At 43.3% G+C, this 25,802-nt stretch overlaps 6 protein-coding genes across 6 annotated transcripts; 3 read left to right on the top strand and 3 right to left on the bottom strand.

The window, feature by feature from the left end:
• The first annotated feature begins 148 nt into the window (after positions 1-148).
• On the top strand, positions 149-4,672 carry sirt4 (sirtuin 4). Its single transcript, XM_030091332.1, has 4 exons — positions 149-219; positions 336-814; positions 2,446-2,740; positions 2,822-4,672. Exons 2-4 carry the CDS (start codon positions 336-338, stop codon positions 2,972-2,974), a joined length of 927 nt encoding a protein of 308 aa, XP_029947192.1. The 5' UTR covers positions 149-219; the 3' UTR covers positions 2,975-4,672.
• A 30-nt stretch (positions 4,673-4,702) lies between these two features.
• c5h1orf74 (chromosome 5 C1orf74 homolog) lies at positions 4,703-5,655 on the bottom strand. Its single transcript, XM_030091333.1, has one exon. The coding sequence runs from the start codon at positions 5,544-5,546 to the stop codon at positions 4,755-4,757; it is 792 nt and encodes a 263-aa protein (XP_029947193.1). The 5' UTR covers positions 5,547-5,655; the 3' UTR covers positions 4,703-4,754.
• tomm6 (translocase of outer mitochondrial membrane 6 homolog (yeast)) lies at positions 5,644-6,946 on the bottom strand. Its single transcript, XM_030091338.1, has 3 exons — positions 6,772-6,946; positions 6,048-6,167; positions 5,644-5,823 (listed from the first exon to the last, which is right to left on the bottom strand). Exons 1-2 carry the CDS (start codon positions 6,867-6,869, stop codon positions 6,071-6,073), a joined length of 195 nt encoding a protein of 64 aa, XP_029947198.1. The 5' UTR covers positions 6,870-6,946; the 3' UTR covers positions 5,644-5,823; positions 6,048-6,070.
• A 13-nt stretch (positions 6,947-6,959) lies between these two features.
• uqcc2 (ubiquinol-cytochrome c reductase complex assembly factor 2) lies at positions 6,960-9,733 on the top strand. Its single transcript, XM_030091337.1, has 4 exons — positions 6,960-7,156; positions 8,031-8,105; positions 9,412-9,478; positions 9,568-9,733. The coding sequence occupies exons 1-4, from the start codon at positions 7,019-7,021 to the stop codon at positions 9,675-9,677; spliced, it is 390 nt and encodes a 129-aa protein (XP_029947197.1). The 5' UTR covers positions 6,960-7,018; the 3' UTR covers positions 9,678-9,733.
• Positions 9,734-9,785: 52 nt separating this feature from the next.
• tspo (translocator protein) lies at positions 9,786-13,231 on the bottom strand. The gene is made up of 4 exons (XM_030091336.1): positions 12,855-13,231; positions 11,142-11,317; positions 10,925-11,063; positions 9,786-10,829 (listed from the first exon to the last, which is right to left on the bottom strand). The coding sequence occupies exons 2-4, from the start codon at positions 11,312-11,314 to the stop codon at positions 10,656-10,658; spliced, it is 486 nt and encodes a 161-aa protein (XP_029947196.1). The 5' UTR covers positions 11,315-11,317; positions 12,855-13,231; the 3' UTR covers positions 9,786-10,655.
• A 2,701-nt stretch (positions 13,232-15,932) lies between these two features.
• Positions 15,933-22,483, top strand: frs3 (fibroblast growth factor receptor substrate 3). Its single transcript, XM_030091329.1, has 7 exons — positions 15,933-16,029; positions 17,600-17,725; positions 17,844-17,932; positions 18,215-18,401; positions 18,813-18,977; positions 19,931-20,052; positions 20,130-22,483. The coding sequence occupies exons 3-7, from the start codon at positions 17,867-17,869 to the stop codon at positions 21,441-21,443; spliced, it is 1,854 nt and encodes a 617-aa protein (XP_029947189.1). The 5' UTR covers positions 15,933-16,029; positions 17,600-17,725; positions 17,844-17,866; the 3' UTR covers positions 21,444-22,483.
• Positions 22,484-25,802: the final 3,319 nt, after the last annotated feature.

Below are 25,802 nucleotides of genomic sequence, written 5' to 3'. Positions count from 1 at the left end.
AGCACTAGAATCTTGAGCGAATCTATGGCTGTGACTACACCTCCCAAAATACACCGCGGTTTACTTCCGGTGTTACATTAAAACATGGACGTCCTGCTGCCGGTGCTGTGGCGAAGGTTCCTGTCTTATATCAGCCGGTGACATGTTACCAAACAGCTGCCTTCAGGTGTTTACTTCAGGAACTTCACAGCGATTTTGCGGCTTCAAGTCACAGCGAAGGTAAAGTTGATAAACTAAGCCACTAAGCTGGGGAAAAGGACTCGTGGTTGGATTTAAATGTTTACTTTGTCCTTCATGAAGTTCAAGGTTTGTCGCTGGTTTCTGTCCTGCTGCAGATGAGGCTGTTCCGTTGGAGGGTCCTCCCTCCCCCTGCCCGGACACTGTCCTCCGTGCCCGCGGGCGTGCAGAGCTTCGTCCCGGCCTGCCGCACGGCGGACTCCCGCTCCGTGGAGCTCCTGCAGGACTTCGTGAGCCGGGCCAGCCGCCTGTTCGTCATCACCGGGGCCGGCCTCTCCACCGAGTCCGGAATCCCCGACTACCGCTCGGAGGGCGTCGGGCTGTACGCGCGCACCGACCGGCGGCCCATGCAGCACGCGGAGTTCGTCCGCAGCGCCAAGTCCCGACAGCGCTACTGGGCGAGGAACTTCGTGGGGTGGTCGCAGTTTTCCTCCCACCAGCCGAACTGCGCGCACACCGCCCTGCAGCGGTGGGAGGCCGGGGGGAAGCTGCACTGGCTGGTGACCCAGAACGTGGACGCTCTGCACTCCAAGGCGGGACAGAGGAGGCTGACGGAGCTGCACGGCTGCGCCCACAGGTGAGACTGCAGGAGCCAATCCCAGCTAACTATGGCTGAGGGCAGGAGGACCTTGGGCAAGGCATCACAGAGCAAACGCAAAGAGAGGGATAACTGCACACACTCACTTTCATACCTCAGGGAAACTTTGGGTCACCTATAACATCACGTGCATGTTTTTGGACTGTTGGAGGAAACTGGAGTACCTGAAAGTACACACTCTATGGGGAGAACATGCAAACTCCACACAGAAAGGCCTGGCTGGTATTTGAACCTGGAGCTTCTTGCTGTGAGGCACACTAACCACTGCTCCACCATGTGGACAAGAATGTCGAAAACTTAGAAGAAAAAATATACTGTGTAAATGTACTTTTGTTTTATTGTTAAAATAAATCGTATCCAATTAAATAAGATTGATTTTTTAAAGATGTGACTTCAAAACTGCTTCCAGAATGTAATGTTGCCAAAACGCTCCATTCTCCATCTAAATAACAACAACCCAACTTTCAGGAATTATTATTACACGCTACCGGTCAAAAGTTTTAGAACACCCCAATTTTTCCAGTGTTTTTACTGAGAATTACGCCGTTTAATGTGTCATTGCACTCAGACATCAAAGCATAGTACAAATAAGCAATTGGAGTTAAAAAAGAAATTATGGAATCAATTTATAGACCAAAATGTATTCTAAACTCTTGACTCGTCAAAGTAGCCACCTTTGGCAGATATAACAGCTGAACACACACGGGGCATTCTTTCTACAATAGAAATCAAATATTCTTCAGAAACTTCTTCCCATGTCTGTTGCAGAAGTTCCCATAAACTTGTGGCACTTGTTGGTTGCTTTGCTTTCACTCTTCTGTCCATTTCATCCCAAACCAGCTCGATGGGGTTTAAGTCTGGAGACTGTGCTAGCCACTCCATGTTTTCAACTTTACCAGCTTGTTCTTTTTTCGCAAGATAGTTCTGGCATAGCTTGGATTTATGTTTTGGGGTCATTAACTTGCTGTAAGAAGAACCCCTGACCAACTAGATGCATACCAGAGGGTATTGCATGGCAATGCAATACCCTCGCAAACTGTTGACTCTCAGAAACTTGTCCTCTGATTCAGTTGTGGCTTTGGGTCTGCCAGACCTCTTCCTGTCAAAGTTTGCCCCAGTTTCTGACTTCCTTTTGATGGCGAAGGAAACTGTACTCACTGACCGGTATTGTTCTGAAATGTACTCAGTTTTTCAGTTTTGGGTGACCTTACTTTTTATTTTACCCTCTGGTAGTTCACCACTTACCGTTGTATCATTTCAAGCTACTGAGTGGACTTGAGTGACTTGAATTGCAGTAAATAACTGGAAAAATTTAAGTGTTCTAAAACTTTTGACCGGTAGTGTATGTTGAATTTGTACTGCACGCATAACATTATAGTCATTGAAAAAAAATATATAAAACCTTTCTGAAAACTAGTCAACTACTTGCAGATGAAAGCAACGAACATCCAACAAAAATAGTTTGAAGGAATGATGAAAGAACTAAAAAAAAAAAAAAAAAAAACATATCTTTCACTCCGAGATCAGACATCAGTAGAGTGTGACAGTTTTGTTGTATGTTACTTTGGTGCAATGACTTTATTCTGAGAACCAACAACTGCCATCTGCAGGGTGATGTGTCTGGGCTGTGGCGCCGTCACGGCGAGGGAGGAGCTGCAGAGGCGATTCATGGCGTTGAACCCGGACTGGAGCGTGGAGGCCGCGGGGGTGGCTCCGGACGGTGACGTCTTCATAGAGGACGAGCAGGTCCTCCATTTCCGAGTCCCCTCCTGCGAGAACTGCGGAGGGATTCTAAAGCCTGAGGTCACGTTTTTCGGGGACACGGTGAATAAAGGAACTGTTCAGTTTGTGCATGAGAGGCTGGCTGAGTCGGATGCTGTGCTGGTGGTGGGATCATCGTTGCAGGTAGGATTAAAAAACAAAAAAACACCCATTCAAAGCAGTTTTCCTGTGCTGTTATGTAATTACGTTCCCCTTGGTCCCCAGGTTTACTCCGGATACAGGTTTTTACTGGCAGCGAATGACAGGAGGACGCCAGTCGCCATCTTGAACATTGGCCCCACTCGAGCAGACCACCTGGCCGAGCTGAGAGTGAGCGGCCGCTGCGGTGAAGTCCTGTCCGTCATCCAGCTCCCCTGACAGTCGGGGGGTAGGAAAGTTCAGTCAGAGCGTGTGATGCAGGTCACTTTACTGCCAAAGCTACCTCAGATGTCTCATAGAAACACAGGTCTACCCTTCACCCACAGTCAGCTGGGATTGGTTCCAGCCCAGCACCATCGCAAGTTGGCTGAAGCAGCGTAACAGATGGGGGGGGGGGGGGGGGGGGGGGGGGGGGGTTGAATAAAGGGCTGTGTGGTTTGTTGTGTGGAGGCCTTGAGCAGCTGAACCCTCACTCCTGAAACAGATGGTAACACATCTGATTTTGGTTTTATTAGCGCTCCTCCTTTTTAAAAATGACCGTTTCCTTCCTCACGGTGGCTCATGTGAGAATTGTACTCAGATGAAGTCTTGACCTTATTAGTGCTCAAAGTGTCCTCAGATGAATCGAGGTGTAATGTGGCACGATACAAACAGAACCGTTAAAAACAGTAACTCTGCAGTGAGAACGGTTTATCTGCTGCTGTTATTTACAAATACTGCTGTTAATGTTAAGAATCCCCACTGGGATTCATAAAGTATTCCTATTCTATTCCAAACAACAACATGCATTAAAAACAGCTCTTATTGTTTTATTTCTGTGAAACAGAACAAGGTGTCAGAGTGCAGGTTGTAGAAGAGAGGATGCTATTGCATCCTAGGTTGAAGTATGTCATTGTACTATGAATAATAAACTACAATCCGGTTTGTTTTTGAAAACGATTTGTCTGATGTTTATTATGTGAAGGTGAAATTATCAGATTGATCAGGTTCAATTTAGTTTTGCCTTGGATCCAAGAAATGCAACAGTAGGAAAATTGTCAATACATTAAACAGTGTTAATATTTTTCATTTTTGAAATGCTATCGTTAGATCATATACGTCATTTCCTCAAACGCGACTATAGCAATTATAACAGGATGGGAAGTGGCAAGTGCTGTTAAGCTGTGTTCAAATGTGTAATTTTTCTGGCATTCATTTACTTTATCTCTCTACAATTTAAATCTGTGTTTTCACAATAGTTTTCCTTGTTTCCACTGTCCTTGGTGATTTCAAACTAGTTTGTGGGGAACGAACTATCATCACCTTCCCCCGATGAGGATATGATCTGGATCTCACTCGCTTCCTCCCGTCTATTAAATGGAATCACATCACCTGTTTAATGAGATGAAGGAAGCTTGTAGCCACGTGGTGAAAAGTGAACTCCACAACATTGAGTACAGACACAATCAGTGTCCTCAATTATAAAATTCTTCAACTGAAATGACTAATGAATGTCTCTCCAAGGGCATCAGTTTTCTTTTAATACTGGAAACATGTCAGGTGCTAGGTTTTTTCTTTGACTCTACACCAGCGTCTCTTCTACACGGATGACTTCTGTGCATAACGTCCCTTTCAAGAGTATCTTAAAAGATCATCAAGGTCAGTAAATTTGTAGGCTTCAGTTTGTTTGTGTGACCATGTTTCAAGTCATGCTGGACTGGAGGTGAAGCCTCAGAAGTATTGGTGGATTGAACTTGTCCCTACAGGACCACAGAAGTCTTTTCAAGATTAGACTTTTCCAGGTTTGGGCTGCTGGGAGACCTTATTCAGTGCTCTTTTGTCTCCAACATCCTTTATGAACTCGTAATCCTACATCAGTGGAACTTCTGTTGTAAGTTCAGCTCTAATGACTTTTGAAGCATTTGAAAATAAAAATGCATGCAAATGAAGGCATTCTGAGAATCAGTTTGAGTGACAGACTCAATGTACCGGAGCTGTTTTTATTTTAAACAGATGAACATCACAAACACACAGAGGACAGAGTGACGTGGGACTGACTCAAACTGAGGTCTTTCAAAACGTGTTGCTGCTCAAATTTCTCTTGAAGACGGAGTTTCCAGCTGTCCAGGTTGGATTGCGTCTCTTCCTGCAGGGCAGCTGGGAGGCTGAAGGAATACAGGCCACACCTGTGAGCGGTGGCGTCTGCCTGCCATGTCGCCGAGGCTGTGATCACCATCAGGGGAGTCATCGACAGGCAGTTCTCGAAACCCGTCGTCTGATCAAACCAATAGACGACCGGGTAACCTAGCAAAAGTCCGAACACTGAGCACAGGTTCCAGTCCTCAATTCCCTCTCCAACGTAAAGAGGTTTTTCAGCCTCCTCATGTTTTTCAAACTCTTCCATAAGATTTAGCAACTCTTGTCCCACACTCCTCAGCTCGCATTTCTGCAGGTTAGCAATCGTGGGGCTCTCCAGTGAATGGCAGACGTCGACCACTGCGACGCTGCTGTCCTCCAGCATCTGCTGTATATTCGTTTTTACCGTAGCTGGATTAACGATGAAACTGTTCCCATTTAAACTCATCACGAGGAGAGACCTGGACACCAGCTGGAGAGACTGCAAAGAGCTCAAATACTCCTGCAGCTGCTCTGCATCGGCACCGTTGATATCATACAGCAGAGAGGGCTTCAATCCTACATCAACAGCACAGACCTGAGCGGCCAAGTTCAGACTCTGAGTAACGGAGAGAGATTTTCTACCAGCGCGCAGACATCGACGAGCCGCAGCAACAAGCAGCTCCTGAGCGGACATGGCTGCAGAAATCACACCACACAACACTCAAATGCTCCAAGGTAAGCAGGCGTACTTCAGATGCCCGTCTTGGAATAGGAAAAATGGTAAATAGAATAATAAATCTGTTACTAAGAGACAGGAACTGAGATTCATTCAATTATTGGGTAACATTTACAAAGAAAATGAAAAATGTTTGGGTAAACAGGGAGACTTTTTTTAAGTGAAACTGAAAAAAAAAAGAACTTGATAAGTATTTCTCTGTGTCCTTTCTTCCTTCTCCGTTGGTCCAAGACACCTGAAAGGGCAGAAGCATCATGTCAGCTATATGAACGTCAAGAACCTGCAAACCTCTGATCACAAGATTTCCTTTCTAAACTGTAATTTACACCATAACAAAAGTTCACATGAACGTCATAACAGCATTATTCCTTCCTTTATTGAATTATACTCGTATCTTCTATCAAACATAAGTACATAGCATCTCCCTCCAAATTTGACTTAAAGTAGAGAGGATCTCACCTTCATCCTGGAGTTTGTCCCCATTATGTCACTGGCTGAGGAGACATCAGGTCAAAATCTGAGAGATTTCTTGCAACCCAAACACCAGCTGCAAACAAACCTAAATTGACCAGAAGATTCCTAAAGAAAAAGAAAGTTCACAAAATTTGTCTTTGCTCTAATAAGATTAAAGATCAAGACGCAATCTTCTGCAGTTGTGTGAAGACAAGGACTCACACAAATGCAAGACATGAGAAACTGTGAATCACATGTTTTGAAAATGCCAAAATGAAAATACCAACAGAGACACACAGCCTGACAAATGAAACACATGGTGCGAAACAATTTAAAATGTCAGTAAATATATATGGAACAGGTACTGCAGTAAAAAAAATGTGTTGTCAAATATGTGGTTTCCTTGGACAAACCAAGGACTCTCTGAATCTCTTTGAGACACAGTACTCTATGTACATGTTTTTACTGTGTTCGGTTTGGCCTGTCTGTTCTTTGAATGTCGATTAGTAAACAGAACTTAAAAAATGTTTATATTCCTGGTATGCAAATCACATCATATCCAAACGATAGTCATTCTGAAAACATCAGAAATTTGTTAGTGTAAGTTTAAATATTTGTGTTTGATCGATCAGTGGTCCATACAAGGACAAACGCAGTAAGCTAACAACTAGCCGCCCGGGGATTAGCCAAAAAAACAACCCTCTACTTCAGACTGTCTACACGGTCCTACCTCCTAAAGTCGTTTCTGTCTGTGGCGAAGCGGCAGGCAGAGCTGATCCACTCCATCACCCCGGACGAAGAGCCCTTTTTCTCGTTTGCTCCGGTCATCTTCTCCAACGTGCGAACCAGTGGGGGGGGGGGGGAAAAAACGAGACACACGGGCAGAGTCTGGGGGAAGACTTTAGATGTAACACCACTACGGTGCGCGACGAGGCTCAAAGTCGCTCAGCCGAGAGCGAACGATTACATGTTCAAAGATGTCCGCGACCAGGTACCGCCGCTTTCTGAAGCTGTGTGAGGAATGGCCCCGCGACGAGATGAAGAAAGGCCGCGACCTGGGGACGTTTCTGCGGCAGAGGGTCGCCTCTGCTTTCCGCGAAGGAGAAAACACGCAGGTATGAGTTCCAGCGGCAGCGGCGAGATAAGCTAAGAGGATAAACACGGTGATCTGAGGAGGGAACAGCTGACGACCTTCTCCGCCCTCACTGATTTAAATGTATGAAAACCTGTACTGATAATTAGATCTATTTGTAGATACAGTACATATTTATTGATTTCTTGTTTAGTCGTGTTTTTACATCAAGTAATGGAAGTGAGAGCGGCAGTGACGCTCAACACGTTCATCTTGTACACAGTGTTCCAACGCAAGTAACTTTTATTCAGCTAACTACCGATTATTCCTCTCTTTAATAACTCAGACACAATGTTTTTTGTTTCAAGAAGAGTAAAATGTATACTTAGAAAATAGTTGAGATAACAAATGATGTAAAGATTTGGTGAATTGTGATAGCTGTAGAAAAATAATAAATATGTGTTGTTCATTGTGCAAAGTGGCTGAAAATGAAACAAAAAATAATAATAGAGGAGCAATAGTATCTGCAATAACAATAATAATCGTTAGTCATCAATCTGTCTGCGGCCAATCCCAGGTAATTATGTGTGACTGCAGGATACACCCTGGGCAGGTGGCCAGTCCATCACACACACACACACACACACACACACACACACACACACACACACACACACACACACACACATTCACACCTAGGGACAATTTAGGGTCACCGATCAGCCTCACATACATGATTTTACATGTATGTGATTTCACACATATGGGGAGAACATGCCAACTCCGCACAGAAAGCTCCGGCTGGCATTTCAAACTCAAATTATCACTGTTTCAGGAATCAGGCTTGCTGTACTCATCAGGTTTCTAACTGTTTTTGACATTTCAACAGCATACTAATACTTTTTATTCTTCTACAGATCGCAGATCCAGAGAAATGTGACCAAATGTATGAAAGTTTGGCTCGTATCAACGGCAACATTTACAGACAAAGAGTAAGTCCACACTTCCACAGAACTTTCCACCAACAGTGCAAGTGGTTAACACCTCAGCTGCTTTATTTCAAGACACGGAGGAGGTGAAAAACAACACATTCTCTACTTTAGCTGGGGTTTCATCTCAGTGCACAAAGGAACCTATATCTTCTTACAAGACTATAAAGGCTTCAGCTACATTTTATGATTATCATAATAAAGGAAGTTCATTTGGTCCGAAGGTATATTTAAACTGCAAAGGGTCACTTTCAAGCTTTAATGTGAACAGTAAAGATTGTAACCATTAACAGGAGAAGATGAAGGGATTGATCTTTACCTCAAATGCCCTGGTTACAACAGAGAAACCACATTTATTGAGTGGGAAAAACAGGAATACAATTAACCTTTTGCATTAAAGCGATACTTCAACATTTTGGCAAATTGGCCCATTAGCGCAATTCCTTAGTCATTTCGAACAGCATACTTACTGTTTTTGTGAGGCTGAGCTGTTGTTTATTCAGAGGTGAGTCGGGGAAGGTTTTCAGGACGGACACAATGGAAGTGGACGGTATTTTTTGTTCCCCCTCCTCAAACTCATCAAATACAAAATCCAACAACACCAAAACACTTTGGTGGACACGTTATAATCCGCACATTCACTACGCTGTGGAACACCAACAAATAATATTGTAGCGTTACGACACTGAAGCAAATACTGGGAACTACTTTTTCTTTTGAAATCACTACGCCCAGACGCCATGTTTAGTAAGTAGTTCCGTCTTAGCAATTTTCGCATAAACAACTCAATCTCGTAATTTTGCATTAATATTTCACAGCGTGGTGAATGTGTGGATTATAACGTGTCCATCAAAGTGTTTTGGGGTTGTTGGATTTTGTATTTGATGAGTTTGACGAGGGGTAACAAAAATACCGTTCACCTCCATTGTGTCCGTCCTGAAAACCTTTCCCGACTCACCTCTGAATAACCAACAGCTCAGCCTCACAAAAAAAAGTAAGCATGCTGTTTGAAATGACTAAGGAATTGCGCTAAATGGGCCAATTTGCCAAAATGTTGAAGTATCGCTTTAATAATGTTCATCTTTTCAGTGAGGTATGATTGAAAAGATGCAGAACATGTTAAAAAATACCTCTGGTTTTTTTACCCACTCAAAAGTTCAGGTAGATAACTGCATTGGCATTGTTGAATTGGATGTTCAAGTGTGTTTTTGTTTCTTCATCAAAATATTCTGCATTAAAGGATGATATTTAGCTTGAGTTCCTTTTCTTTTCATTATTCACTCTGTAAAAATCTCTGCACTTGTTTCAGTTTCCTCGTGTGAGGGACACCAGCTTCACGGGAGTCACTGTGGAGGAGTGTAAACTTCTCCTGTCAGGTGAAGACTCACAGAACCGCTTGCTTCACACTTCATTACCATGTTTGGCTTCTCAGAAAGTGACTGAAGACTTTATTTCCACGTGACAGGGAGCATGCAGACCATGGATGACGATAAGAAGAGTTTGTGGAAGACAATAATGGAGCGATTTTCCTCCAAATCACCAGAAGACGCTCCAGAAAAACCTTCTGAAAAATAACTTTGCTCTTGTATTTTCTTGTTGCATGTATAGAAATAAAGTTTATTGTTGATACATTTGACGTTTTTTTTTTTTAATCCACAATTTTAGTATCCATTAGTAAGAGATGTGCTTTCTTTACTGCAGTAAAACATGAGTTGATACAGAGTCATCTTGACATCCCAGCTGAAAATAAGCAGAAAACAGGTTCTAACCCGGATGTGACAAACGCTAAGATGAAGAACAAACATGTTTTCAGACAGAGGAGGATGAATTAGCATACTAGGAGAAATTCAATACAGCCACCGGGAAAACATGCAAATCCTGGACTCAAAGCAGGAACAATAATCGCCATGAGGCCAGAGTGAAGACCTCTACAGCTACACACCTTCTTTAAAACTTAGCAGGTGATTGGACAAAGATTATAAAACAGTTGTTTTTAACGTAGTTGTAATTTTTTTGTAGTTATAGTATGTGGATTAATGACACATCCAACTTGTTGAAAGTTTGATAAAAAAAAAACAACATTCAAGTTTTTGCTTTTATTTATTTTAATATATGGAATCAAGCAGATGAATGCCACAGATGAACATTTTCAATTATAAACTCACATTCTCAATAGAAAAGTGATTTTTTTTAATACAAAAATCCATCACAAAAAAAACATTTCATTAATCTCATTTGAACCCTGTGACCTCGTCTGTGTTGCAGGTAAGTGACCTGGCTGGATTTTATTAAATCTGAATGACATAACGGAGCTTCCTGTACATACACTTTCTTCCATCGCTATTTGATTTGACTGATAAAAATGTATCAGAAAGATCAAAAAACTCTGAATGCAGGGCTTCTAAATAGGTCCCGTGGTATTTCAAAAGGCCAGCATTTTAATGTTAACCCTCTGATATCAAGAAGTTAATGAGGCCAAGGGCGAAGCAATGGAGAAGGTGCAAGAACTAGAAAATGATTTACAAGGCTTCTTCAAGACAACAGGGGACTCTTTTACTCCTCTTTCGTCTCGGGGTTGTCTCTCCATATGCGGTAGCTGAGGCTGGTGGCGAGGAACATCCAGGCCAGGTAGGGCGCCATGAGCAGAGTGGCCTTCTGGCTGATGGGATACCAGGACACCATGGTGGCTGCCACAGTCCCAGTGAGGACGACGATCTCAAAGAAGGCCTGAGGAAGAGAGCGCGTTGAATACTGAGCCGCCATATTCATAGCGCCTTATTTTTTATTTTTTTTTGGTGTCATAACCCAAATTTCAAACTTACCCATTTCAACTTGTGCGCGCCAAAGAAAATAGGAGTCCAAGCCCAGTTCAGCACAAGCTGCGTGCCATAAAGTCCCAGCGGGACCACGGCTTTCTCGGTGAAGCCTCCCAGCTCTTTCCAGACCAGGTAGGAGCTGTACCTGTCGACAAAGTTAAACATAAGCTCACTCAGATAAAAGAGAGAACTGTGGGGCTCAGCTGCTGATTACCGCCCTTACCCCATGCCCGTGTACAGACATGCCCACACCACGGGGAATGCTGAATTGGGTGGGCGCCACCATGGTTTCTGCAGTGTAGGGTACCAGGTCTTCACTTCCTTGCGTGTGATGTAGCCGCCGTAAAACCCGCCGAGGTGCGGCAGGGCCGTCATCCCAATCATAGGCAGCCACATGATCTGATATAGGACGAGGAAACATTATGATTAACTTCAAGCAGCATCAGATTTTTTTTTTTTAAATCAGTGATTCCTAATTTAATAGTACATAAAGCAATTTTATCCTGTTTATGAAATAAGTATATAATAATCTATATATTTGAAATCAGTCCATTTAAAAAAAAAAAAAAAAGCATAGAAAGAAGAAGAGACCAGATCAAGACATCAGCCAATATTCTGTCTATATCAGACTATATATACGCAACAACTTACAAGAAACTGCAGCACAGACATGCCAAAAATATTCAGTGTGTCACTGTGGAAAAACTCCAACAACTCCCCAAAGACAGCTGCTTGAATTCTGAAGCAATAACATCCGCTTGGGAAACGCTCGGCTAATGGTTCAAACAAAAATGGGAAGAAAAAAAACATCTGGATACAGAGAAGCACCAATAATTTTAACAAAAACGGGTCTGTTTGATCCCCTACAGTCCACATGACTGCAAAAATCAAGACTGGAGCAGAGGAAACACCACAAACTTACATAAATGCTATTTTAAAGGGTGTGAAATCTACTGTGAAATCTAAATAATGCCTATACTGTCCATTAGATGGCGGCGTTGAGTCAATTATTCCTTTAGCTTGGAGTTGTTGCTTCTTTGGCTCTTCCTTTCCATCTGTGGCAGTGATCTACAGTAAGTGGGTCAACTGATACCTGCTTATCACAACAACACCACATATTAGCTTAGCCTTGTGCGACCCATTTCTCCTGCCAGTCAAGTGACACACCACTTTGCGATGATAACTTGTATTACACGACATGCAGAGCAAGCTGTCAGACTGGCTTCTTTTTGTTGATACACCAGCAGCGCACTACAACATGACTGTTGTTTTGTCATACTTATGATTGGAGACAATATTTATTCACAATGAACTAAGAGTATTAAGTTTTGTCCAGCAGCCTTGCTTGTGTGTCTTTTAAATTTGAATGGACATATGGTGAAACAGCCATTAAACTAAAATGCACACCATTGTGTGTTGCACAACACAATATTACAAAATTTTGACCAATAAGAACTATATTGTCAGTGGCCTCAGTGTAGTGAAGTTGTTAATGCAGGCTGGAAATACATTTTATTTTAGCAGAGCTCCACAGCTCTTGAAAAACTGTCTAGTAAAAAAGCTTCGTCTAATTTATCTGATGTGGGAAATGCAAATCTCCTGCAGGCAGAAATGTGTCCAACAAGCTGAGAAACTAAACATCTCACAAACATTTGAAGGAATTGGTTGAGGAAACGTTCCATAGTTAAAAAAAAATAAAATAAAAACACTACTTAGCGTTTCATACAACAGTATGAAACAGCGTTTCTTGCAACACTTGTATTATTGACACTTCCAAGAGATGTTGCATATTCCAGACGAAGTGACTTTGTGTCGTTTTCATGCATTGGTGTCGGTTTTGTAACCACAAAAGTTGCGTTAGAGGAGATATTTGCTCCAACCGTCGCGGATGGACGTTGAGGAAACTCGCCGCCTTGTCCTCAGCTGAACTACTCACCGCTCAGTCCGCTGTCAGCCGCACCGCGCCGCGCCGAGCCGAGCCTCCTCTCTCTAAACGCTGTAAAATGATACGCAGCAGCTCAGTGGCTCTCTGGCATGCCGCTGTCCCGTGATATAGTGAGAAACAGCGGGGCAGGGCTGCCTTATCTGAGCGGTCACTCCTCAGACACTCCCAGGCTGCACCACGAGCTGCGCGGCCAGACGACGTGACGTCGTCGCGTAGCGGGGGAGCGTCCTCGGAGCGAACCACCGCGCGGACCCGAGGGTTTGGTTCGTGCTCGTGCCGTCGGCTAAATGAATGCGTTGTGTAATAAGCTGGCAGGGGTTCGAAGGTCAACAACACAGCGAGGACGGCTCTGTCTTCCTGCTCGTGCAGCCCGTGTGCAGCTGGAGTGTTTCCTCGTTGCAAAACACACTCATGCAGACGTGAGGGCGCAAAGATCACAAAAGCGTCAAGATAGTTCCGCCCCCCTCCCTCGTGCTACGCCTGTCAACACTTAAACCTGCAGGTATGCCTCCGGCTTGAAGGACGTGAAAAACCAGTTAAAACTCTGGTCAAAGTTACATTAAAGCTTCCCAAACACGATCTGATGTTTGAGTCTAGACTGCAACAACACGACTTCTTCAGATGAGCGAAATGAGCCTGATGGGGCACAGACAGGGTGGGATTGAGATCAAATTCAGAAAGAGCCAACACAAAAACTTTTTCATAGTAAGACACTACTTGAGAGCAGTACTCCTGCCTCTGTGAAAAGACCACAAGGTTATGGGTTTAAGTCTGGGTCAGGCTTCCCTGTGTGTAATCTGCATGTTCTCCCTGGGTGTGTCTGCCTCACTGTGTGATGGCGATCTGCTCATGGTGTATCCTGCCTTTAGGTTCAGCACCCTGTGACCCTGAACTGAAAAAAGTGAAAAAGAAGACGAATAAATAATATAACTTAAAAATGCAAGCTGCACAAGCTTTAATTTTTCAAAGTGAAAGCCAAAGATCTGTTCAGAGAAGTCACCTGTTGACTTTGAATCAACAGGTTCAACTTTGATTTCAGGCACACATTGTGGGAGTTAGTTAGTTAGAGTTTAGAGTTAAAGCTAGGGTTGGCGATCTTGGAAAACTAGCGTTAGCATCTAGCATCTCCCCAAGGCTCCGCCTAGCTAGCTCCGCCCAGCTCCCACCCCATTGGAGGAGCTCCCGTTGGGAGCGGAGACGCGGAGACGTTCGCGGCGCGTGCGGTGCGCGCGGCACTTCCGCGTGCAGTGCGTTCCCGGCGTAACCTGTCCTGAGCGCTTCGTTTCTTCGTTTTTCTTTATTTGCACAACGCCAAGGTATGGCGCACTCAACGGTGAGTGAACCCCCAAACATTCGTCTCCGCCGTTCTGCAACGACGCTCCGTCCTTCTACGCGCGCACTGAACCAGGGTCAGTGCACGCATACATGTACGCGCAGGGGGCAGGTCGAACGCCGAAGGGATTTGATTGGTTTAAAAAAAGGTGTCCCCTCAAGACTATTGGTTGCTGTTTGTCCCGTTTTACTCCTGCTGTAGATAGCGGATATTTTCCAAACTACTTTAAAAACACGCCATGAATTGCTTCCCATCGGGTCATAAAGATCATTTTAACCAGTATTTAAAAAAATGTATCTCATTCAAATCGCCAACCCTAGCTTTAACTCCCTGAATTTCCCTCAATTTCCCAGTGACAGCTTTGCTCTCGAAGAGAAATTGCGAGTGCACTGATCTGTGACACAGTTTCATTAGAAGCAGAAAAATATTAAATAGAGAACAATGCACTTAAGTTTAAGGTTATTTTATACACGAGATGAAAACAACAGAAGTGTAGTAAATTCTTCTTAATGATATCAGTGTGCATATTTGTATTTTGTTACTTCCACTTGTGCATTACACGATCATAAAAAGACACGATGTTTCCACTGGAGACAGAAAATAACCACAAGTAGCCCATAGCTTCTACAAAGCAGATAAAAGAATCAATAGTAGCAACCTTTAAAATGCCATCAAGGGAGAAGAAAGATTGTTGCAAAAGACACATTCTCACTAAGTGACAAAGTAACTACAGTACAAATAGACACCATGAACTGAGAGCCTACATAATGACCACAAACAGATTCAAAGCAAAGACAAAGTAACAAAAAGTCCAAAAGATACACATGCTACTACCAAAAGTGTGTAAATCCTTATCTCAAATGTCTAAATGAAAATCTGGCATAATGGGCTGAGACCTAAGTTGGCATGAGCTTTGCTCAGTAATAACTATCTCTTGATAAAAAGTAGTTGTTCTTTGTCTTTCTTTACATGCTTTTTAGAAGCTATTCTTGCTCTGTGTCACCTTTTCACAGTCGTTCCTAGTCTTTATCTGGAAATCGTGATTACAATTTTTTTTCTAAATTTCAAATTCTGTTAATAAGTGTGGTGATGGACAAAACCAATGTAATAATTCCAAAACTGTGAAAAATGAGACCATTTTAGATACAATATACTGAATAATAACATAAATATTAATTAAATTCAGGCTTTCACTTGAGGGCCAGTGTAGTAGAGACGAAGGGCCACACATGGCCCCCGGACCTTATGATGCTCAGGTCTGCTTTAGCAGATGCTTTTAATTGAAAACCTAAAAGTGGCAAGAAAAGAATGAAGTTTTTTAAAAAAAAAATATGGAGATGTGTTTAATAACTGAGTGTTAAAGGGTGATGTGTGTGGATGTGCTGGGTTCAGCGGGGTTCCTCGCCCCTCCCCTCCGTCCTCCAGGCAGACACACCTTTCCTCCGTGGTCCTCCAGCCTCTCCTTACCTTCTTGTCGCTCCTCGCAGCCTCGTTGTCTGGCTGTGAACTCTCACCCCAGCTGCTTGGGAAATGTCATACAGGCAGAGGCCCGTGCTGCAGTAGGGGGGGTGGGGGGCGTAATAGGAGGAAAGAAAAAAAAAATAACATAAAAAAAAAAATCCTCTCTCACTGCATCTTTTTTTTTTTTTTTTTTTTTTTTATTGGCGTCTGTTCCGTGCATGTGCCACATCTCGCGACCAGCCGCAGCAGCAGCAGCAGCAGCAGCCGCCGCCGACGATAACGCACCGCAGACTCAATGCCTGCTTCGCATTAGGGCTCATATTGAAGAGAGAACAGAGAGAAGAGAGAGAGAGAAAAATCCGTGCCAGACATGTGAGTAACAAACCATCGCTGCCTGTCTCCACTTTCCCCGTCGACTGCTGCGTGTCGGGGCGGCTGGTTCCTCTCGGAGCCCGGAGAGAAACGCTGGTCGAGCCGCGTCGCTGCGCGTCTCGGTGTCAGTGAGCAGCTCTCGGTCTCTGCATGGCTCTGATCTCTGCACATTGATGAAGCCTCGCTGTCGGCTTGTCGTTGTTGTTGTTGTTGTTGTTGTTTTTCTTTTGTTTTTGTTTTGTTGTTTTCTTTCCTTGCAAGGGGAGGACTCTTGGTTGGCTTCAGTGCTTTTTGAGGGAAAAGCAGTGATTTTTTTTTCCTCTCGTGTGTAAATAGCTGAGGGAGGGGAAAGCCCATGCGTGCACGAGCAGCTGTATGAGGAGTGTGTGTGTGTGTGAGATGTAGCTTAGCTCCTTTAGCCCTGTTGGATTGGAGAGGAGTCCAGCCTGGTGTCTCCAGTCAGATGTGGAGGCCCAGGTTAGAGCTCAGAATGCGGCGCTGTGTGTGTGTCTGTGTGTGTGTGTGTGTGTGTGTGTGTGTGTGTGTGTGGGTACAGCAACAAATAAGAAACCTGCACGTATTGATTTTTCTTCAAAGACCACAGCTGTATTTTTCTATCAGATTCACGAGATTTTTCAATCTAGATGACTTTTTTTTTTCTTTTCTGTGTTTGTTTGTGATGCTCAGGACCAGTCTGGGATCAGAACTCAGCTGCTTCTCAGAAGCTATTGAGCTTCATGCTCATACAAGTCACAGTGCAGAGCAAAAACACGTGTTCAAGCAAATTCGGCTCACATTTTAGGATGTAGACCAGTTGAGGGAAAGCGCGTCTGCCTTCTTCAGCATCGAACAGATTCAGGAGAGGCTCAGTGAAAGAGGATGCGAACATTCAGTATGGTACTAATATTCAGGATTATTTGAAAAGGCCTGAAATGTACACAGCTTTAAAATATGTCTTTTGTGTTGTCTGAGTTTGACTGTCCTGTGTCTGTGGTTCTTTATGGGGCTGAATATCCCAATCAGATAGTGAGTGAAAAGGCAAGTGAAGAATCGGGTGAGATTTATCCTTACTTGTTACTTCTTGTGACTACTTACTATGACTTATTAAACAGATCCATTCTTAAAATTCCTTATAGTTGGGTGTGTGTGTGTGTGTGTGTGTGTGTGTGTGTGTGTGTGTGTGTGTGTGTGTGTGTGTGTGTGTGTGTGTGTGTGTGTGTGTGTGTGTTATTTCAGATGCCCAATCTGTTGCATGCAAATGTTTTTTCTTGAGACGTCGTTTCAAGAAGAAAGGATAGTAAGATAAAAGAAAGGAAGGCTGTTCAGGAAAAAAGCCTCGAGAAGTATATTTATTTCTTTTAATGTTTTTTTTTCTGAGTACTGTCAGAGAGGTGACAACAATGAGAGGAGCTGAGAGGAAAGAGGACACACAACAGGTTCATATAGCTTCCCGGGTAAAACCAGGACCCCTTACTGTTTTTATACATTTCTATTTTCCCTTTTATTTGGTTGCAGGTGAAATTTAATGTGCTTAAAACTCCCTGAACTTGAATGTGTTTCTTGATTTCAGGGGGAGGAACATGAATCTTCGCTTGAAGACGTCAGTCCAGCAGACAAACTGGGTTTTGACGCCGACGCCCAGTAGAAGATCCTGGGATTGAGAAGGAAATCCCTTTACACTGATGGCCTGGACTGAGTAAGATGACTGTGAATATTTGAGCGTGAATGTTCGGTGTATTGTCGTCTGTTCGGGTTCACCTTCTCGTATATGTTCGAATGGTTTTTGATCGATTGCATGGATTCATCTGCGACAGGTTTCCGCTGGCCTGCTGAAGCTATGGGGAGCTGTTGGAGCTGTCTGTACAGAGACCCCATCCGAGACAACCATCTAACCAAGTTTAAGGTCAGTAAAGCCAAATATTGCTGCAGCTTCAGGAAAACCAAACAGTCACTGACGGGATGCAGCCATGTTGCTTTATTTTGAAGAACACATACGAATAAACCTCAACAGAACTCACCACATAAAATTTGTAGCTACCAAATAAGCATCAACAGATCTTCTTTTATTCTTTTTCTGATGGATTAATTTGGATTAAATGTGCTGTTATGTTGTGGTACACCAAAATACTTCACAAGCATTGAAAATAGTCGATACTGACACATAGTTTTCTCTTCCTGTCCTCAGGTTACCAATGTGGATGATGAGGGCAACGAGCTGGGCTCTGGCATCATGGAGCTCACTCAGACCGAGCTCATTCTTCACACGCGCAAGAGAGACGCCATCCGGTGGCCGTACCTTTGCCTGCGCCGCTACGGCTACGACTCCAACCTGTTCTCTTTTGAGAGCGGCCGCCGCTGTCAGACTGGACAGGGTATATGAATCATTTTCTTCCTTTCTTTGCTCGAGTGAGGTTTACTTTATTTGCAGTTGAACAATGGCAGGCTACTCGTCAGCACAGTTTGTGTCTGCATCACACATGCCGCAGAAGCTGTGATTGCTCGGAATCCCTCCTTTAATCACCCATGCTGTTGATCTTGGAGCTTATCTGGATTCAGCATTGTAAGACAAATATATGGATAATTCCTATTCTGGCATAAATCCTTCAAATTGTTACATTATCCTTGTTTTTCACTTGCAAAATGAGCATCAGCTATTTGCTTCTTTCTAAGATTGAATAAATTCCTCCACATGACGCGTTATCAGCTTGTGTAAATCATGAATAACAGTGTCACGCGCTTTCGCCTGCCCTCAAACCTTGCTGTCATCCTGCGGGTGTGATTAGGGATCTTCGCATTCAAGTGTTCCCGGGCGGAGGAGATCTTCAATCTGCTCCAGGAGCTGATGCAGTGCAACAGCATCAACGTGGTGGAGGAGTCGATGATGATGATGAGTCGCAGCGGCCACACACCAGAGATGGAAATGTCTCGCACACCGCAGACTCCCAACAGTGAGTCACACAAACGACACACACACACACTCTCACACATGGTAAGAGGAGTCTGGTTAATTATAGATTTGATTTGAAAGTAATTGTAGAAGTCACATGCACCAACATGGCAAAAAAAAAAAAAAAAAAAAATGCTGAATTTGTAAGTTAACATTAGATACAGGTGAGACTGAGTCAGAGGCAAAGGTGGGTCTTTGCTTCAGCACATCAGCTTCAGACATCCACTTTAGAGAGCCCGTTTGAGCTGATTTAAACTGCTAAAACGTCTGCAAGATGTTTGTCTGATGCCTGATTGCAGCGTTATAGTCATTACTTTAAACAGTGGTGTGGTGCAGGTTCACATGGTCGATTAATTCTGGTGAAATTGTGTAAAGTTTATTCAGATTTTTTTTATAATTGGGCTTGGGCTGCTATGAACATATGATTAAATCATACTCATAGCTGGAGCATTGAGCTGCTGAAAACGCAAGACTTTTCCCTCAGAAGTTTGACAATGTAAAAGCAGATTTTCAATAAAGTACATGCTCCGTTTTGATTCAACACAAAGTCAAACAAAATCTGTAGTGCAGTGTTGAGTTGCTCAGTAACTGGTAGATGTGTAAACAAGCAACAGTTTTACAAGTTCGCCACATGGACTTCAAAGGTAAACTTGCTTCTGCTGCCCTCAAGTGGGAAAAAGAACAAACAAGCCTGTTACAGCAGTGAGAGAGACGTCAACAGCGCGGAAGGAAGTGATCTCATTATTGTGAGCATGTAACACTTGAATCTTTTCTCCTAGTTTTAGGGGTTTGCAGGGCACTGTAGCTAATCCCAGCTAATTTGACAGCATATCCTGCTCACTGCACTTTTCAGTGATTCAAAGCTGCTCGGTCCACATTTTCTTCAGGTGTAACATGTCTGGACGTGTAAATGCTAATCTAATGTCATTGTCTTATACCGTACATGTTTTTTAGCTCCAGCATTTCCAGTCCAGGCGTTTCCCAACGGATACCCCGGCTATCCAATCAGAGGTGATTCTTCTCAACCGTCTCTCGCTGATGATCATGGACATAGCCTCATGGGTCTGGAGGACCAGGTAAGATCGGCGTTCTTCATGGTTCAGTCTGTTAGTGCAAAGCTGCAGTCTGAGCCTGTCTGTCCTCCCCGTTTCAGACCCACACCTATGTAAATACTGTGAGCATGGAGGGGGATCTCTCCATGCGTCATTGCGTGCACTCTCTACCTGAGGTCCGGCCCAGCACTTTCCCAGAAACCACACGAGGATCCATGCCTGTCGGGGGTCAAGGAAACCCACAGTCCAGCCTGCGGTGCTGTCCCCTCGAAGAGCATAAGGATCCTCAAGTGTTCTTACAGCCATCCTCACAAGAAGTCAAGTTCATGTTGGGCCCCACGCCGGCCCAACGCCATCTGCTGGAGCGAGAGCGGGAGAGGCACGTGCACAATCCTCACAGCCTTCAGCCAGTAGAGGGCGCAACAGGCTCGGAGACGGAGGGAGAGGAGCCCTCCATGCACCTGTGCAACTCTCACTCCTACCATCATTTCCATCACCACGCGCATCGGCACCCGGGCCTCGAGCACCCCGACGGCTGCCAGAGCGGCGAGCTCACCTACGAGAACATCAACGGCCTCCGGAACGCGCGGAAGCAGCGGCTGAGTCCCAGCAGCGTGTCCCAGTCTGTGGGCTCCAGCAGCAGCAGCAGCACCGGGGACAGCCACTCCCACTCGCTCCTGCACTCGCACGGCCACGGCCCGTCGTCGCTGCCGCCGCAGGGCTACGCCTGCGAGAGGGCCATGGCCGGGGGTCACCGTCGGACAGCTTTGCTCAACTACGAGAACCTGCCCTCGCTGCCCCCGGTGTGGGAGTACAGCGCTCTGCAGCGGGACGATGAGCAGGAGGAGGACGACGACGATCAGGACGAGGAAGAGTACGAAGAGGAGGAGGAAGACTTTGACGACGATTACGAGTTCTCGGAAGGTCCCGGGACGCCCAATGGGTACCATCAGGACGCTCGGGGCATCCACCGAGACGCCCTGCAGAACTATGTCAACACCGAGCAGGTCCAGCCCTCCCGGCTCCGACACCCCTGCCCGCCGCATCCGCGGCAGTGCCAGCCAGACCGAGGGGGGCGAATATTTAGCTTTGATTTCCGCAGGCGATCGAGGTCGGGGGTCGGGGGCTGTGAGCACGGCCACATGCCTCCATCGCGGCAGCTGAATTACATCCAGGTGGACCTGGAGGGAGAGCCTCCCTGCCAAGGCCTCGGCGGCGGGGGTGCCCAGACCCAGCCACAGCACCAGCGCCTACCACCCAAAAAATGTGGTCCGCAGGCACCCCGGCGCAGCGAGTGCTACGCCGTCATCGACCTGAAGAAGACCGCCGCCATGTCCAATCTACAGAAAGCTCTGCCCAGGGATGACGGAACTTCCAGAAAGACTCGCCACAACAGCACAGACCTGCCTCTGTAAGCGGTGTTTCGAACTGAAGAGGAACAATGAAGACAGATGAAGGCTTATCCACATCTTAGCACACTGGACCCTTCACTGTCATCCATCCATCCAACTGTTGGGCTGACTAATACAGTACAGGTACCTAATTAGAAACTCACTGAAACCTATCTGTGCATATGAAAGGTAATGATGAATCTCTTAGGAGCATTTGCCATTTTATTCTGTATTATTTATAAAATATTTGGTGTGAAACTCTCTTGGAAAATTGGCCGCTGTTCGCTAGAAAGATTGGATGATATAAGCCTGAAGTCTCATGTTTATATACATATAGACGTGAGACTTTAGGCCTAGCTATAATTAAATAGGAAGCAAAGACTTGTTTTCAGTGAACGCAATCATTGCCATACTGTGCTAGAATACTTTAAAATCCCTCTTCACTCACAAATAATATTGATGCCATCGTTTATTTACATTCATGATTGCAATTTATTTTTTTTGGTTTGTTTTTTTATTTCAAAATACAACAGAAGAGCTGAAAGGTTAATGTTTCCTCCAACATACTGGCCAATATTCATACCTCATCACAAGCACTTCAGTCTAATGTTGTGGCTAGTAGAAGAGACCATTATTTGTTACTGTATGCCTATAGAGCATTTTGCACACAATCCTATGGAATTGTATTTTTGTCATATTTTAAGGAATCGTTTCGTCCAATCCGAGCTGTAAAATGGGTTCCAACGACCAGAAGAGATTGCGATATATATATATATATGAAATATAGTAAACTGAATGATGGTAAAAGTAGCACACATGGATTAAATGAGCTTTGGCTCCCTCCTATCAACATGCAGCATTAAGAAAAAAAAAAAAAGTAGCATATCATTTCAGATCACTCCTCACTGCGTATCATCCGTGAGCTGTGGGCTGGGAGAGGAGGGCGGTTCATGCTTGTCACGTTGCACTTTTGACCCTCGGCCACTGAAATGTTCCTCCCCTCACCTCTGAAGCCACAGCTTGTGTCCTTTTACCAAAAAACAAAAAGGAAAAAAAAAAACAAGGGGCCAAATATTTCATGGACGTTCTGAGTCAGAGATGTAGGCTGGGTTTTATTCATTCTTGATGGAGACATCGATAACCTCAAATAGTGGCATTAAGCTATAACCTCACACGAAATGTGCTGAATTTATAATTTTGTCCGTTATCGGGTGTGAATGGTCTGCTTAAAGGGTAACCAAGTGTGTTACGAGTCAGTCACGCAGTGGAGATTCATGTCAGGCTATTTATCAACGTTATTTATTTATTTATTTGTCATTTTTATTTATTCATTGTTTAAAAAAAAAAACATAATCAGTTTGTTTTCCATGTGATGACCAGCGTTTTTGTAGTCCAGTTGGTAATATGGAGACCAAAGTTTCACCTCAAATTATCACTGGACACTGGTGTATTACTGTTATAACTGTGCTTTTGTGTGATACGAATATACATATACATATATATTCGTATATATGTATATATATAAAGAGACTGTATTTATATTTTAAGTGCCAAAACTTAATTGCAAACTGTATGATGAATAAAATCAAATGTGCCATTAGGGTTTGTAGTAAACTATAGGACACAAAGGCATAAGGTGATAACAGTCTGGGATCAGAATCTTGAAAAAAAATTAAAAAAAAAGTAAGTGAATCCCGCTTTTTAAGGTTAATACAAACTAAAATAATGAAAACTGCACATTCCACCTCATCCACATCGACAGCCATCTGGGAGGGAGACGATATGAGAATGGGAACTGGAGCTGTAGTGTGACTGGTCACTGTCGGGGTGGTTTTATGCTGCTACATGTACATACTAACAGTAGCCCATGTACGCTACAGATACTCGTCAAAATGAGAAACGATGTGATGTCAGATCTTTTCCCATCTTGTTAATAGAAGTAGCATTGTTGTGTTTCTCCGAGATTATTTCTGAGCAACGGAAATGTCACACACCATTTCAAAATATGTTTCGTTTTGGCCCAAAGAAGAAAAAAAAAAGTGTCTTTTGTTTTTTTTTGATGAGATTGTTTTCGTTTGTTTCTTGTTCTGGTTGTCTGGTTGGAAGAGCGACGGAAGCACAGGCCCACCGATGCCGGCTTTGTTTTCTAGATGTTTTCCGCTGAATGAGGAAGGCCCGACGTTCTAGATTAGCACGCTTACAGGCCTTCAAATGCAGATGTGTTGTGGCATTTAGCTGAAGTTGATCTTTTTTTTTTTTTCTTTTTGTTTTACCCACATTTCTTTTTCTCAAATCAAACTTTCAGGAGATATGGTAAATTTGAGACACAAATACAGATTTCCAACTTCTGATGCGGAGAGCTTTATGTTTACCACTGTCTGTTAGAATCAGCATTGTAGTCAAACTTGTCCCTATTAGAGTCTTTGGTCTGTATTGGAAATGGAAATACGGAGCTGAAACTAAAACAGAAGCATATTTATGTTTTTTAAAGGGAGATCAGAATTTATTTTTCTAATCAAAAATGTAAACCTATCTGAAGAACATGAAGTTGAATGATGAGTGGTGAGTGATTTTACACATGTAAATGAAAGATATGCACATAAAAATGTTATTTCTTGTCAGATATGATGGTTTAAAAACCAGATGAGTCCCTAATGATCCAGAACTACTATAATATTTAAAAGTTGTTTTTTAACTAAGCTCAACAAAGTTAATTTATTGTTTATGATGAATCAGTGAAGTAGTCCAATCATTAAAAAAATGTCTAATGATTTCACAGTTATGAAAGCTGCCAACTAAACAGTTTGGTTTTCCAGGACTGATAATTTTATTGTTCTTCTTCTAAAGGGGTCATAAAGGTTTTTATTTTTTTAACTTTACTGATGTTGTAGGACAGCACCTAAACTGTAACGTCGCTTATTTTGGCAGTTTTTGCATATATTTAGGAATATAACTAACACAATAGCTAACAATGGGCCATTGAGGATTTTCATGATCATTTACTGGAAGTCTTTTCAGGAGTGTGCAGATGAAAGATGAATGTTTTTTTCTGAGAAAAATCTACAGAGGGCAGTTCTTGAAGGACGTATTTTCTCTGAACGTGGCCTGAAGCGGTGAACTTCAAAGACAGAAACTCTCAGTGAATAGGTGTTTATTGATCATCGCTGTTGTTTTGACCTGAAAGTCACGATGTGTGCTAATTCAGCTCAAAAGGTTCACAATATTCCAAATCAGAAGTTTCAGGAAACTTGTATTTGTTTTTTTTTTTAATTTCATTTCCATTAAAAAAAAAAAAAAAAAATCTTTTTTTTTTTGAAAAAGGTCAACTTGAAGCTAATGTTTTTGACTGTTTTTGCAAAGATATTGTCATGACACATTGGAGGGATGTTTACATTTTTGCAATAATAGGTGAATTATTTGTTTTGTCGATTTAAATCGGACCAATATGTGAAGTGTGAAAAATTTAAATAGTAGTCTATAGAGCTGTGGGCTTAATGTATTTACTCACCTGTTCTTCTGTGAATCCGCAGTCTTTATTATTATTTCAGGTACAATGTTTACTTTTCAACCTTCATAGAGAGGATTTAAACTATGAAAGTATGAAAAAAAAAAAAACAAAAACAAACAAAAAAATGTAAAAAAAAAAAAAAAAAAAAGATGCCTGTTTTCTTGATTGTCAGATTACTCACATTAACAGTGCCATAACAGTAGGTGACCGTTGCCACTACTTGCATTGAAATTTTAACTGTATTACATTTTTCAGAGCAGTGGCAATGTATCATACAGGAATCAGCAAGTGGTTCATCTGATTTCTCAGAATATTGTTACATGTGATTTTATGGTCATTCTAAGAAAAAAAAAAGAAAAGAAACAGAAATCCATGTTGAAATGTGTTAACTATCTTTGTTAAAATACAGTAACCTCATCTCCACCCAGAGCAGTTATTACACATCGTCATCACCAACTACTCCTGTGTTTACTGATTAATAATCAAAATAAATGAATACATGAGCAGAGTGTTTCAGTTGTTCTTCTGAGGATCGCGCCCCGCAGCCGAGTTGAAACGAAGTGCACATCCCGTCTCATAACTCTCTTGACGCCTCGGCCTTGATGCTATCTCCAGTTTTATGTCACCTTCAACACCTTCAGTGTTGATGCCTAAGGTGGAATGGCTCGCAGGTACAACTGGAAGCAGCGAGTCGAGGTAACGTCTGTCACCGAATTCCAAAACACTGAATTTATTAGCGGTGGTTTTGAAGGGTGTGACCCTGCGTTTACTGCGCACGTGAATGTCAAAAATCTGACTTATCTATAGAAATCTCTGCTCATGGCTTTCATATTGGAGTCAGATTGACGTTTTCATGATGGCCTGTAAAAAATGAA

The sequence above is a fragment of the Salarias fasciatus genome, chromosome 5 (genome assembly GCF_902148845.1).
Source record: "Salarias fasciatus chromosome 5, fSalaFa1.1, whole genome shotgun sequence".
Taxonomy (NCBI): domain Eukaryota; kingdom Metazoa; phylum Chordata; class Actinopteri; order Blenniiformes; family Blenniidae; genus Salarias; species Salarias fasciatus.
This window is presented reverse-complemented; position numbering and strand designations above follow the sequence as displayed.